General features: G+C 41.3%; 1 protein-coding gene across 4 annotated transcripts in view; it reads right to left on the reverse strand.

Moving 5' to 3' along the window:
- The window catches only part of slc4a5a (solute carrier family 4 member 5a), a 40,190-nt gene extending 28,416 nt beyond the window's left edge, over positions 1-11,774 (reverse strand). Inside the window, exons 1-8 of one of the 4 annotated variants that reach the window (XM_046034327.1) lie at positions 11,752-11,774; positions 8,295-8,424; positions 7,678-7,838; positions 5,997-6,143; positions 4,235-4,357; positions 3,191-3,246; positions 1,320-1,477; positions 1,122-1,209 (exon numbers count right to left, since the gene is read on the reverse strand). In XM_046034327.1, the coding sequence (XP_045890283.1) occupies positions 1,122-1,209; positions 1,320-1,477; positions 3,191-3,246; positions 4,235-4,357; positions 5,997-6,143; positions 7,678-7,838; positions 8,295-8,424; position 11,752 (864 nt within the window). In that variant the 5' untranslated portion in view covers positions 11,753-11,774. Of the gene's footprint in view, positions 1-1,121; positions 1,210-1,319; positions 1,478-3,190; positions 3,247-4,234; positions 4,358-5,996; positions 6,144-7,677; positions 7,839-8,294; positions 8,559-8,601; positions 8,620-11,751 lie in introns of those variants that run through there. The other 3 variants (XM_046034330.1, XM_046034328.1, XM_046034329.1) reach the window with 3 other exon arrangements.
- Positions 11,775-13,703: the final 1,929 nt, after the last annotated feature.

Raw genomic sequence — 13,703 nt, forward strand, 5'->3', positions numbered from 1 at the left:
GTCATTAATTGTAGACACATTGTACATTAGGCTACACGGTTGTGCTCTGTAAGTTAAAAACAGGTTACAGGTTTATTGTTGATTATGCAACGTCACAGTTTTATTTAGTTAATGTTAAACTGGGTTTAAGAGTCTGGGGAGTGTTCTGACTTACAGTATTTAATAAGACGTCAATAATTGCATTGCACATTACATGGTTGTGCTCTGTAAAGGTTACAGTTACAGTATTCCTTATAGCTATGCAGTTTTATTAGCAACCTGCATTGAACGCAGCAGGTGATACAACATTCGTAATAACCACGAGAGACTTGATTTGGACTCTAGATCACAGACTTGAGACTTGACTTGGACTCGAGATCAGAGACTTGTGAGCATCTCTGCCAAGAATATCTGTACAATATTTCATAGCAATCAGTCTGGACCAAAATGGTGGCCAACTGACAGACTGGTATTACCGTCCCCAGAGCAACGCAGCTAATTTAGCTAAAAAACAGTGTTACTATAGGTGCTACCTGCATTGTTGAGTATATCAGAACAATTATTTTAAACTGTGCAACAAAATAAAATTCTAAAAATAATCTGCTCTTGAATCTGACTTAACGGAGGTAGGGCGGTGCTGAGGTGTAAGAGGGAATATTTAACTCCTGTTAAGATGCCAGATTATAAAAGAGGTCAACCTATGATTACTAATCAGTGTTTGATTGTGGCTGGTAAACACATATTCTAACTGTGGCTCTTGTCTGAAAGTTCAATATAAATGAACTATTATTTATTTACTACTTGTATCTGTTGAAATAGCACATTTAGCTTTGTGCTTAGTAATATAGGAATAACACTACCATTAACAAGCAATGGGAGACTTATTATCCCTATAGAACCCCTTCTCCTCACTGATGCCTAATAATCAGCATCACTTCTGCGTGTCATTTAAACACAATAGGTATCCCAGTAGATGGACAGGCTGCAGGACTGTCCACATACATTTTTAGCTTATACTCTCGCTCACAGCCTTTACAGAAATTGACACTTTGTGTTCCCACAGGTTTACTGAGACAGTGTTAGTGTCTAATAAGGAATGCATGTCATGGAAACATTTTTACATCACACTAACAGACACTTACATCATCCACCATTAGGGTTGCTATGGCTCGGCCGATCTCATTATACGACTTGGCCTTTCCTTGGGGTCCCAAGAGAATAAACAGGAATCTGTATAGTGATGAGACAAGCGTGAGGTATGGGCTGCGATGGCAGGTGTCTGTGAAAAGGGCTTTGCTGAGCAAGGGTGAAGAAGCGAAAGACAGTGCAGATCATTTCACCTGGTGGGAACAGGGACCTCGGTCAGACCTCCTAGTGTTGTAGCTTGAGCCAGGCGGACAAAGGCTACGAAGGGTTTGTTAAGGAAATCCACTTCACCCACCAAGACGTTGGATGCCTCTGCATCTCTGGGGATCTTCTTCATGAATTTATTCTTTAGCTACAGAAAGTGGAGGGACAAAGAGAGAACATGGTGAGACATCATCTTTTACTAGTAATGTTGTTACCATTCCTAGGGGACATTTCACATTTCATATTTTATGGGGTTTTCTTTCCTTTTATCCTTTGCGGCATTCATTTTCCTTTTATATTTGTAAATGTTTCATATTTTGAGTCATACGTGTTCTAATTTACGTTTTCAACTTCAACTGTTTTGATAGTCAATCATTTTTTAAAAGCGGAAATAGTAAAGTTTGCTGGTTGCAGCCTCTAAAATGTGAGGATTTGCTGCTTTTCTTTGTCATATGTGATAGTAGGGTGAATATACTGCAGTAATAACAGCGCTTTAAATATGTTATCTTAGGCTCTGGGAAGTTATAATGGGAAGTTTTTATTATTTTCTGACATTTTCGAGAAAAAAACAATCAAGAAAATAACTCCCCAATGAATCGATTGTGAAAATAATTGATAGTTGCAACCTAACATGTGTTTATTCTTTCCGTTTTTGCGGCTGCAATGACCAGATTTCCCTACAGGGATCATTAAAGTTTCATCTTCTCAACAGTCTCTCGAAACCTGCCAGATTAGTCTACTGTTACATCAGCAGAAGTTTCCAAAATAACAACCCTGTGTTGTTCCATGAACATTAAACCTCAAGAAACATCAAATCTATGAGGACATAACTAGGGTTGACACCCGTCCCTTATTTTTCTGTATTGAAGGTGGCAACCCTAGACATAGCTATGACTGAAAGAGGTGCGGCAAGCTAACCAGACTTGTGTGACTGCATGTAAAAGGTGTGGCAGGAACAGAAAAGGACGGCAGCACAGAAACACTCAATAAAGCAGAGCCGTGCCAATAACCCTCAGCCCGAATCTGTGGCTACATGTGAGGGCCAAACACGCGGACTGGACAATGGGATCCATGTTTATTATCGACACAGACAATGTAGCACACACACAAAGTAACAAACTATCAGTTGTCCATTGTCACATGTGGCCTACTGTAAACCTGTAAATACAGTCTGAACATCCACTGAACCACTCATAACTGGGGTACTTAAAACAGGACAACCAGTACTCATCCTAATAGTTGCTCTAACAAATAAAGTTCATAGCCCACATCACACACTTCTAAACACATTCTCTTCATTTATGTTTGTACATTAGTCATCGCTGTGAATGACACTTAATCCTGACCTGTCTGTTATAAAGCCCAGTAGCCTAATCCAAGCAACAACAGCTTCAGTCCAAGCATGTATCACCGGATTTAAGCCGCATTATTACATCTGCCCCACAGATGAGTGAGTTATGTATTTGCACGCTTCCTCTATCACTAGCTGTCACCTTCACAAGCAATTGCAATGAAAGACTGATGACACTTAGGACAGAGCTGGCTCTCACCACTCCAGCGAACAACAACGCCTTACTGAGACATGAGATATACGTAATCTCCACAATAATGGAAAGCAACACTGTGGAAAATGAGTATACACCCCAGATAAAGCATTCCACTCTGATAAATCGACATTTTGCTGTTTTGAAATATAGGAACATCAATTTGGCTATTAGTAAGGATAAAGCCTGCAAATATCAAAACGTGTTTGCTCTGATGAAATGTTGATTTTGAGGTTGTAAAGCTTGTTACCTCACTGAATATCACTATCTAATGCTTAAGTTGGTAAAGGCATATGCAGAAGATTGAAGTAAGTCACCTGGTCTGTGCTGGGAGAATCTGCAATATCATTCATACTCCTACTCTGGGCGTGACCTGGAGTGCAAAACAACAACAGCAAAAGGTTAGAACATTTTCATTACATGCTATATATTGTAGATCATTCATAACAGACATTGCTACCTGTCAAATAATCTAATTTTTGTAGACCGGTTCAAGCAAGGATGGCACACATACCACATTATGATATATAAGACAATATGTGACTAAGCAGTGAGGGAGTAATGCCTCCAGATGGAAACTTGAAAATCAATCAATAAACCATAACGAGTGAAACTGGTCCCTCTGACGCACAAATCACCCACTTAGTTTTAAGATGCCAAATGAAGACGGGAAAGCTCTGGGAAAATCCAAAGACAACAGTTTCATTACACTAATTTGTTGAGATGGCAATCGTGTCTTACTGAAGGCCAAACCACTTCATTTTTTCATCAGTTGTTACTTCTAATACGTTAGAGTGAGCACTATTTGAATTTTCAGGACTTTAATAACGCCTATTAATTCCAGCAGAGTTGAATGGCTCATTGGCTCAACAACAACAAATCAACCTGCCTTATACTGGCCTTTGAGTAAAGGAGAACAAAGAATTGATTTTGTGCAGTAAATGCCATCCACCTCTGATAAGACAGAGGTTTGTTCCTGACTAGAATTAGTCAATATATCCATATGATTCTTGTATTAATATCTAACCAAAAATGATTGTGTAGTGATTTAAGAGTCACTGTGTAGACGTCCACAGTCTCTGTGTCAAAGCTGCTGGGAATCAATCCGTTCTAGAGTTCTGTGATGATATAAATGTTGTTTCAGAGGTTTACCTGCCCAACAAGACATGTGAAAATGGTTAAGAAATATAATTTTTTACAGGTAAAAATCTGTATCTGCCATCAAAAAACAAAACAAACCAAGGCTTTTCAGCAATCAAAACCCAAATAAGAGGAAGAGAGGAAGTGGTGTTTTGGCCATAATGCACAGCCATGCATGTGAGTTGAAACCACAAACTGTGGACACATAGACAGGCACTCACGCAGGCGACCATAGTTGGCAGGCTGCTGTTTCATTCGGAGGTCCTCCGAGGATCGGTTAACGTTGACCATTGACCCCGGACTTGGCCTTGGACCCAGTCCACCTCGGGGCCCTATATTTCGATCTGGAAAGGGAAAGGAAACCGAAACAGACACAACCAGTTACAGAGCGGTCGGAGGTGATGCTTTATGATTTATCTAGCAGTTTGTGCCCTGCCCGGATGAGATGAGGAAATGCTACAGCGGTAATTAACTCATCAAACATTAATACATCCCCTGTGGAGGATATGAGCCTTGTTGACTGCAGGAGTGTGTTCATTCATTTACCAAGTGAGTCAAATATCTGCATAATGAATTTCGCAGAGGCTGCAAAATTGTACGTGGAACGAGAATAGACCAATCATTGATAAAGAAAAGAAATGCTATATCTCAGGGACACAGAGTGTCATTTCATGGATGGCATGTCATGATACATGCAGTCCAACATTTTTCTACTTTTATCAATCATGGATATAATTTAAAAGAAACACAGCGCTGTCTGGTAACCTGATAATTCTTATTTTGTCACTGCTTTCGATCAGTAAAAACTACCATCCTAGAGGGAATAGTGTTCCAGTGATTCCCTTTTATTGTTTCTTAGATCAAGCTAGAAATCAGTGGTCTGTGAGGCCTGTTTATCTTAATCTTTTCAGGAAATTCTCTAAATTGCTTTTAAAATAAGTGTGAGCCCTGCACTTGTTTTTTCTCAGCCAGTTTCTTTACTGCAGGCTGCAGAGAAGTTAGTTCTGAGCTTGAGGCCATCAAGTCCAAGCATTTGCGGTACTTGGACAGCATGTGGAGGATACAGCTGAATCCCTGCTCAATGAGATATGGAGTTGGAAAATCAAGAAAGAGAAGCCTGGTCTTCTCCCAGAGAGCTGGGTAAAGCTGGGCATGTTGTTTAAAGCTTATAGGAGGAATGAGTAGGTGTACAGACTCACAAAAATAATCCCTCTTAATCATCACTTATGACCCACTAGAAGTGTGGCAGTGTCTGTATCTGCAGAGACCCAGCCCTCTTCCTGTATTTTCTTATTTTCTTGCTGTTTATGAGATGTTTCAAAGCGTCAGCCTATGGGCAGTGGGTGTGTCGCCCCCAGCCAATCACAATGCGCAGTGTGTGAGGTCAGGTCTCATAACGAGCAGGTTACATCGCTGTCTCCGTCGCTGTCCTCTGCTCTCTGTCTGTGTCATGGATGTATAAAGAGCTGCAGGCCTGTTTGACCAAGAGCAGGTCAACACACACACACACACACACACACACACACACACACACACACACACACACACACACAGACACAGAGTAGAGAGGCCGCAGCAGACAGGATGAGGCCTGTGCTTCGGCTGCATTCACACAAAACACTGCTAGCTCCTTCAGCAGGGTTGTGCGGGGGTTTGGCCATGCTATTTGTGCTTTAAAACGTAAACGTTGTGAAACACCCCAAAATTAACATTTTATTTTTCAGATTCACTGCTTCATTCACTCACTCAACTCACTCGCTCGACCACCGCTGCTCTCTCTCGTTGAGTTTGGGAGTAGGGGCCACTTTCTGTGTTTACAAACAGCAACCGACAAATCCTACTCATTCTGTGTCACCAAAAAACGCCTCAGCACCCCCCTTTAAAATATATTGCTTCCATCACCCCCCTACCTCCTCTGATCGCCCTGTTGAGAAACACTAAGCTAGAGGATCATTTCCGCTGGCTAAAGAACTGGACACTCACTGGAGCTGGACTTGCCAATGTCGGCTAGCGAGCGGTGGATTGGCTTCTTGGTCTGGTGTCGATGTTTCCTCAGCAGGACAAAACTGATCTTCTCTCTCAGATCAGGAGATATCATGCCTTCCTCTATCTGCCTCTCAATGATGTCATCTGGAAAAGGAAACATTTATATTTGACATGTGGAAATTTGACACAGGGATCCAGTATTCCCAATTTGGCATATCACCACATTGTAAGAAACACAGTAAAGAATCAAACAATAAAACAACATAACCAAGCATAAGCAACTTCAGAAAGACAGTCAAATAATCAGTCAGTAAAAGATGAGCAATAATGGACCTTAAAACACAAGTTTCCACTTGTTTTAGATAGCACATAGAGAGACAAAGGCCAGCTTGAATAGGAGTCTTCAAATGTTTTTAAAGGCATCAGCAGAGACCGCAGAACATATAAGGGATGAGCATTCCACAGTGTCGAAGCCACCACTTTATATGCACGATCACCTTTTGTTTTTAGTCAAGCACACAGAACAACTAGTAAGCCCTGGTTTAAGACCTAAGTGACCCCAGTGGTGATATAGTGAAGCAGGTCAGATCTGTAACCAGGTGCATGACCATGCAGGGCTCTATATGTGAAAACGAGAACCTTACACTGAATCCTGAACCTGACGGGTAGCCATTTGTAGACGGTGCAGAGACGACTTGCTGAGGCAGGTGAAAAGGTAATTGTAGTAGTCTGATTGGCATGGTATGAATGTATGCAAGAACATCTCTACTTCTGGTTTTGAACAACAGGTTTGACTGTGCTGGCTTGATATCCAGCCAGGGTCACATCACCACGTCACCAGGGTCCATTAGAGCAATAGACAGTGTTTGTGCATCTGTATGAATAGACTTGTATTGCATGACTGGGTATTATCATCATCATGATTTGCTGTACAACTTCCTCACAGTAAACAGGCATTTGCTTAGAACAGTTAATAACCAAGGAGTCTAGCCAGTCACTAACACTAATAACGGCTTGATAAAAAAAAAAAAAAAAGAAGCAAGCATTTTTTTTTTACTAAACTAAGAGTATGGGTGACAAGGACAAATGTTGTATAATGGGCAAGGTCCCGTTCAGATGCCTAACTGGGAAAAAGACTGGGAAACTCTGTAACTGTTGTCATTGATTCTTTTTCTGTGGATTGTCTAATTGATTGATTGATCTCGTGTTAAGATGGCTCACAAAGATACTAAAACGAATAGCCGTGGATCAGGGGAGGGGCCTATAGAGAATGCTTATGTACAGGGTCCAGATTTTTGTGCGATGCCCCTGCCTAAGCAAAATTAAGCTTGTGGTTAATTTTACACCGGTGCATCAGAACTCAGTAGAAATGGGGCATCTGTTGATGTCATTTCACAGTCGGAGCATATAGAGAGCAAAGATCTTCAAAACATGTTACTATAATGCACTTTTGGAGTTTTGTAGGGAGCTTAACCTGTGCACTGAAACTTCCTGTGCAGTTCACCACTAAACTAGTTTGGTTAGCTAACATGATACCATGTTAGAAGCTAACATTAGGTATACACAAAATTAAGCCGAAATGAGCCTCAGTGGCTGAACAGAACAGATATTAACAGTGACTACTGAATTCCAACACAATGAGAAACGCAATTATCAGAAAAGGAACTAAACATCTCACCAACTATCTGAGGCATTGAGTAGCCTTCCAGGTCCAGCAGCACTGTTCCCGCCTGGAGACACGTCCTGAGCTCAAAAAGGCTATGTAGGGATAGCGTGGACACGTGTGGTTTACTCCACCTTTCTCCCCCCTCCTCCACCTTCTCTTCGAACTTCACCCACCTGAAGGCAGCAGAACACGCAGAGAGAAGGAACAGGTGAGCAATACGCAACTGTTGAGAGTTCTTTGAGTTTGGCACTTCAGCTCTGCTGGTGGTGCCCACTGCTCAGTAGATGTAGCGCTGGCAGCACCCAGGCATGACGCTATCAATATCAGGCAAGCAAAAGGGCAGAGACCTCGGTTCACTCACAGACACAGTATACTGCTCAGTGCTGTGGCTTGTATTGCTATGTATGTCAAATGATCACTTTTCTTTTCCAGCACCAAAAACTCCTTTGCCAACTATTTACACTTCAGTTGTTGTGGTTTGAGGGTTCGTTTATCATTTATAGATCTCCAAATTTAAATCTTGTGCAAAAGCAAAGCAACATAACACTAGAACAACTGTATATTTGAGCAGTAGAAGCGTGACTGTGCCTGCATTTGTCTGTGTGTGTGTTTGTGATGGAGTCATGCACCTGGCGGACTCCTTCCACTCCAGCTCGTCTCCTTCTCGCTGTAGAGTGTCCATCTCAGTGAAGAGTGTCGGCGTGGGCATGTCTTCGTCTTCATTCAGGATGTAACGTAGCCGCTCTGCCGCCGGAGACACTTGATGGAATGAAAGAATGTTTGAGTTTAGAGTTTTACAATTTATAATCATTTTATGGAGTTTTAACAGGCTTCAAGGGCCTGAGGATTTTAAAATAAAAACTAACTATGAAGAAACAAATCTGTGTGTGTGTAACTTTCTTTCTGTTTGTATGTCTGTCCTGATTTTTTGAAGACCTGTTCATCTGATCGACTTCATGCTTGGTAGGTGTGTTCCTGAAGACTCAGGATTGTCGAATTTGGTGCAATTTGGCCAGATGATGGCGTTATAACAACAAACTTTACATTCCAGCCTGTAACTTTTGAACAGTACGTCTCAGAAACAAAATTGTCTGTGGGATCAGATATATCGATCCACATAAGCCATGCACACTTGAATCTAGATCAATGTCCAAATCACACTCCTCCTACACATTTTGAGCAATAGTCACTTAATTTCAGATTTTTCAAGCACGCTTCAAGCAGCACTTCTGGGGACCAAGCAATCAACCTGATCCGAACAGGCACGGGTTCCAAATGGGCAACCACTCAGAATGGCCATGCCAAGACAGGGCACTGCAATAGTCATATTAAAAACAAAAAGTAATTACTTTTGGCTTTATGTGCCCTGAGGCTCAGAGCTGTAGCCTTGTAAGACGACAGCTTCAGACAAACAGGATCTCCCTTTTCATTTGCTGAGAGTTCAAATCAAGCAGACGTGTAACTGAAAAGTGATCTCCAATATGAATCAAGAGACATGAATTTCTACCTATAAATCTTTTCACTTACGCTTCGTTTACAACCAGCTGCAGGCTGTTGTATGTCATCCCATGTATTTCCACTACTGTACCAGCATTAATGACTGCAGAATTGTAACCTACATTCCAATCACATATACCTAAATATAGATATTCAATCATGCCCCTACTGTACTTGTAGGTTAAAGTGGACCCCATGTTCATTCTTGGGGCTGCAGGGCATTGAGCTTTCAATTGGCCATAATGCTGCCGACGTATTGACTGAGCTGTATATTCATTATTTCACTCGGGATGTGTCAACTATATTGAACCACTGTATTGACAACAATCAAAAACCAATCATCCATCATTGATGGTTTTGCATGATGTATAAGTATTCAGCATTAATTCTGACCAAATCCCCAACTCTGTTTGCAGAAATGCACCCCAAACTTGCAAGGAACCTCCACCATACTTCACTGTAGCCTGCAAACACTTATTCTTGTACTGCCCTCCAGCCCTTTGGTGAACAAACTGCCCTCTGCTACAGCCAGATGTTTATGATTCATCAGTTTAGATCACCCGCTGCCATTGTTCTGCACCCCAGTTCCAGTGTTACAATGTAAGCAAGCCTTTCATGAAGTTCACTTCTGACTAGACTTTTCCAGAGAGTAGATGGTGTACCAGGGTCCCAATGTTTTCTGCAGCTCTGAGCTGATGCCACTGCTGGAAATCGTCCGATTGCGAAGGGAAGTAAGCATGATGTGTCTTTTATCTGCTGCAGTAAGTTTCTTTGGCCGACCACTGCGTCTACGATCCTTAACATTGCCCGTTTGTTTGTGCTTCTTCAAAAGAGCTTGGACAGCACATCTGGAAACCCCTGTCTGCCTTGAAATGGCTGCCTGGGAGAGACCTTGCTGACGCAGTATAACTACCTTGTGTCTTGTTTCTGCGCTCAGTCTTGCCTTGTTAGCTGAGTTTGCCTGTTCCTTACTCAGTTGCATTCCTCCAACACAGCTGTCTCTATTTCAGTTAATGATTGTGTTTCAACCTACATAAGCCCTGACTTTGTACAAGTAAACCTAGTAGAATTGATGCTGTTTTGAAGGCAAAGGTTGGTCAAATATAGATTGGATTTAGATTTTCCTTCTGTTCACTCATTTTGTATTTTGTTAATTGATAAACATAAACTATTAACATGTGTGTTTTTGAAAGCATTCTTACTTTACATCATTATTTCACACTGAGACCTTTGCACAGTACTGTATATTGTTGTTTTTCTGAATAACAAGAGGTGATTTCCTTTTTTCAAAGGAAAAAAAGTTGAAATGAAATACAACATTGATGACCATTTAAACATTTTAAAGAAAACTGACTAAGTAAAATAGATGTGGAGATTCCATCTTACTTCATTCTTACTCTTAGAATGAGGATTATCTATTTTCCTTCCAACAGTATGCTCTCTAAGTTGTACTTTCTCCTCTCTGGGCACACATATTTTCTCCTGTTGTTGTCTTGTACATCTTAATCGTCCCTGCTATAATCCTCCCACTGGTAATGGCACCATATGCATTATTGATATTCATGTACTGAAGCCCACACACTCCAAAACACTGTATTTGTGTGTGCATAAAGTCCAGACAAACACCTCTGCTGCTTTACCACTGATTGCACCACATCAATTTTGCAAAGTCGCCAACTTTCCAACCAAAGTGTTTAAGAGAAAAGGCAGCAGTGTTCTGCCAGGCTACTCATTACTCCAACCTGAAACAGAAGCTACACCCTCTCTGTGACTGTGTCTCAGACTCCTGCTGTTCACTGTAAAAACTGCTGGAAGGAAACAAAATCAAATCAAAAGCATGAGGTAGGAGAGTGCAACAAAACTGTAATACATGACACAGTCTGGATCATGTCTGTGCCAATTCTTTTTTTATAATGTTTGAACTAAAAGCTACCCTGGCAGCTGTGTGCAGAAAACGAGTTGTTAACACACCAGATTTCATTGGAGCTATTTCTAAAAGTGCAGCCTACTTCATTGCACACTAATCAGAACAAGAGGCAAAAGTTATATTAGAGGATATTTGTAGTTTTCTCTTAATAATAGACTGCTCTGAAGCAGGCTAAGGGGCACTCCAGCATTTTAGCCCAAGGTGAGATGGCCCTGATGACGTCACAATAATACTCCTGCAGAGCCTCAGAAGACATTACACAACTGTTTCCATAAGCTGAGTAGTACTAACCAGAATGAGTAAACCATCTTTGACATGTAAAATTTGTGGAGTGCCCCTTTAACACAAGTATTGGACCCTGTTGAACTCATGGGTAGAAAAAAAGAGTTGGCTTTGAATAGTGTCGTGAGTTGTGATTCAAACACTACATTAATGTTCACGAAAGAACCCTGATATTGAGTTGTCTGGCAGTTACTAGACAGACAGTGCAGCCAATCAAAATGCACAGCAGAAGCAAGAAGAGATACAGGTGAAAATTAACCAGACCTCAAGAGATAACAATTTGAGGTCTGGCCTTGTGGGGGTACTGTTAAAGGAGGTTCTTACTTCTTCTTGCTGTATCATCTTGTATCATTTTAATGGCTCTCTGGCCTCTGACTTACTTGTGCGATTGATGTCTTGAAGACTCTGCTCATTTGAATCCATAAGTCCTTCCTCCATGTCTATGTCTCTGTAGTGGTCATGCTCGCGGTGTCTGTGGTGGCTATAGCGCCTGTCCCTGTCCATGTCAGCAGCCTCACGGCTAGAGCGCCTTCGCCTGCGTTTGCGACGATATCCTCGAGGCACTGGGACGCCAATGTAGATGGACTGATGGTCTGGGGACAAATATGAATGGTCCTTGGATGGTTAAATGAATATGCACTACGCTGTACAATAAGACCACAATTTTTCCAAAATAAGTGACATGTCTCATGAGAGTCCCCAGAATAGTTGGCTGACAGCCAGTAAAACTGGCAGATTGTCTAATGAGATCTTTCTTTAATCTCTTTAAGGAGTGTTTTCATGAATGTTGAAGCACTTTAACAAACTTTGAATAAATTATGATTCACATCATGTTATTAACAACAGCAGCATTCTCAGTTGGCACAGTCACAAATACAAGACAATCAAGAATTCACAATCACTCAGTCCCAAAGCTTTCCTGTGATTTGGCTTTTGGCTCACATGATCCCTGTTTTGCAACAAAAACCTGGATGATGTGAGTTTGATCATCTGCTGGCAATTAAGGTGTCGTTCTAAAACTAATTGCACACCAAACTCCATGTGGAATAACTAAACAACAGGGAGACGCAAGCCAATATTGGATGCTTGTAAAAAGAGAACAGAACTTGCTAACCTGCTGCTCAGTGTGATGACAGAACACACACAAACACACATATACAGCTCCATCTCCAAAAAAAAAAAAAAGACACATCCAGAGAGAAACACAAAACATACAAACAATCTTCACTCCTCATTTGCAGCCCATTAACAACATTCACCCACACAAACAAGCCCACAGAACAAATTAAAAACAAAGGGACAAATTAGAAACTACATGGTTATGTGATGAATCAACTGTCTCGCGATATTATTAAGAGACAAAGTGGGTGTAATGACTTAATTTCATGTTTCTCTTAGCAGAGGGCCAACCATCTGATGGATCTACCAAAGATATGAACCACACACACATGTGCACACACACTCACCCTCCTCCTCCTCATAGCGAAGGTTAGAGACGCCCATCCCTCTGTCCCCATGCTCCATCCTGGTATTGAGGAAAGGTGAGAGTGAAAAGACACTTCAGGTACGTGTAGCATTAGACAGTGTGTATTATGATTATTTGTACGTGTGTATGCTGTGTAATGCACACTGTAAATGTAAATGTGCAAATGTGTGCGTTCTGTAATACCTGTGTGTTCCTTCCTTTTATGTAATTGTACATGTATGTTAGGATTGTAATGTACACGTGTGTTTCAGTGATTACTGCGTGTGTTTGTGTCATTGCTCTATTTCTGGTACACAGGCCTCCAGCAGCAGCAGCAGCAGCAGCAGCTCTTGTTCACTGCCCTGCATGTATGGTTCAGTGCAGATCAATGGGAAAATAATTAAAAGTGAGGGCAAATCAATAGAAATGTGCATAGTTAAAACAAATGTGAGCATAACTTATCGCACGTGGACCCAAATCACACAATGAACCGTAAAGTTTAAGGCCACCCTGTTCCTGCTGAAGAATTTACAGTAGTGTAATTGCAGGCTAGATGAAGTTTGAAATTTGAATTTGCCTATGAGGAGATGAGAAGTTATTACAAGATAGGCAGTGAAGTGAACAAGGCCTATGCCACAATGTGAGAATTGGCAATTTGTTTTCAGTGAATAAAGTCATTGCAATGTAAGAACGGTGTTATTTTCACACTTCAAAGATGCATGTGTGTCCACAAAGGCATAGATCAGAAGTGGACAAAGGTCAGATTGGCTAAACAAAATGCTGTGAGACTCCAACACACAGATGATATTGTTCAGTTTTAGCATCTGGACATGCATTTAAAGGAACATGTCTGCTAGGTTGGCCTTA

Source organism: Micropterus dolomieu, linkage group LG21 (assembly GCF_021292245.1).
Source record: "Micropterus dolomieu isolate WLL.071019.BEF.003 ecotype Adirondacks linkage group LG21, ASM2129224v1, whole genome shotgun sequence".
Classification (NCBI taxonomy): Eukaryota; Metazoa; Chordata; class Actinopteri; order Centrarchiformes; family Centrarchidae; genus Micropterus; species Micropterus dolomieu.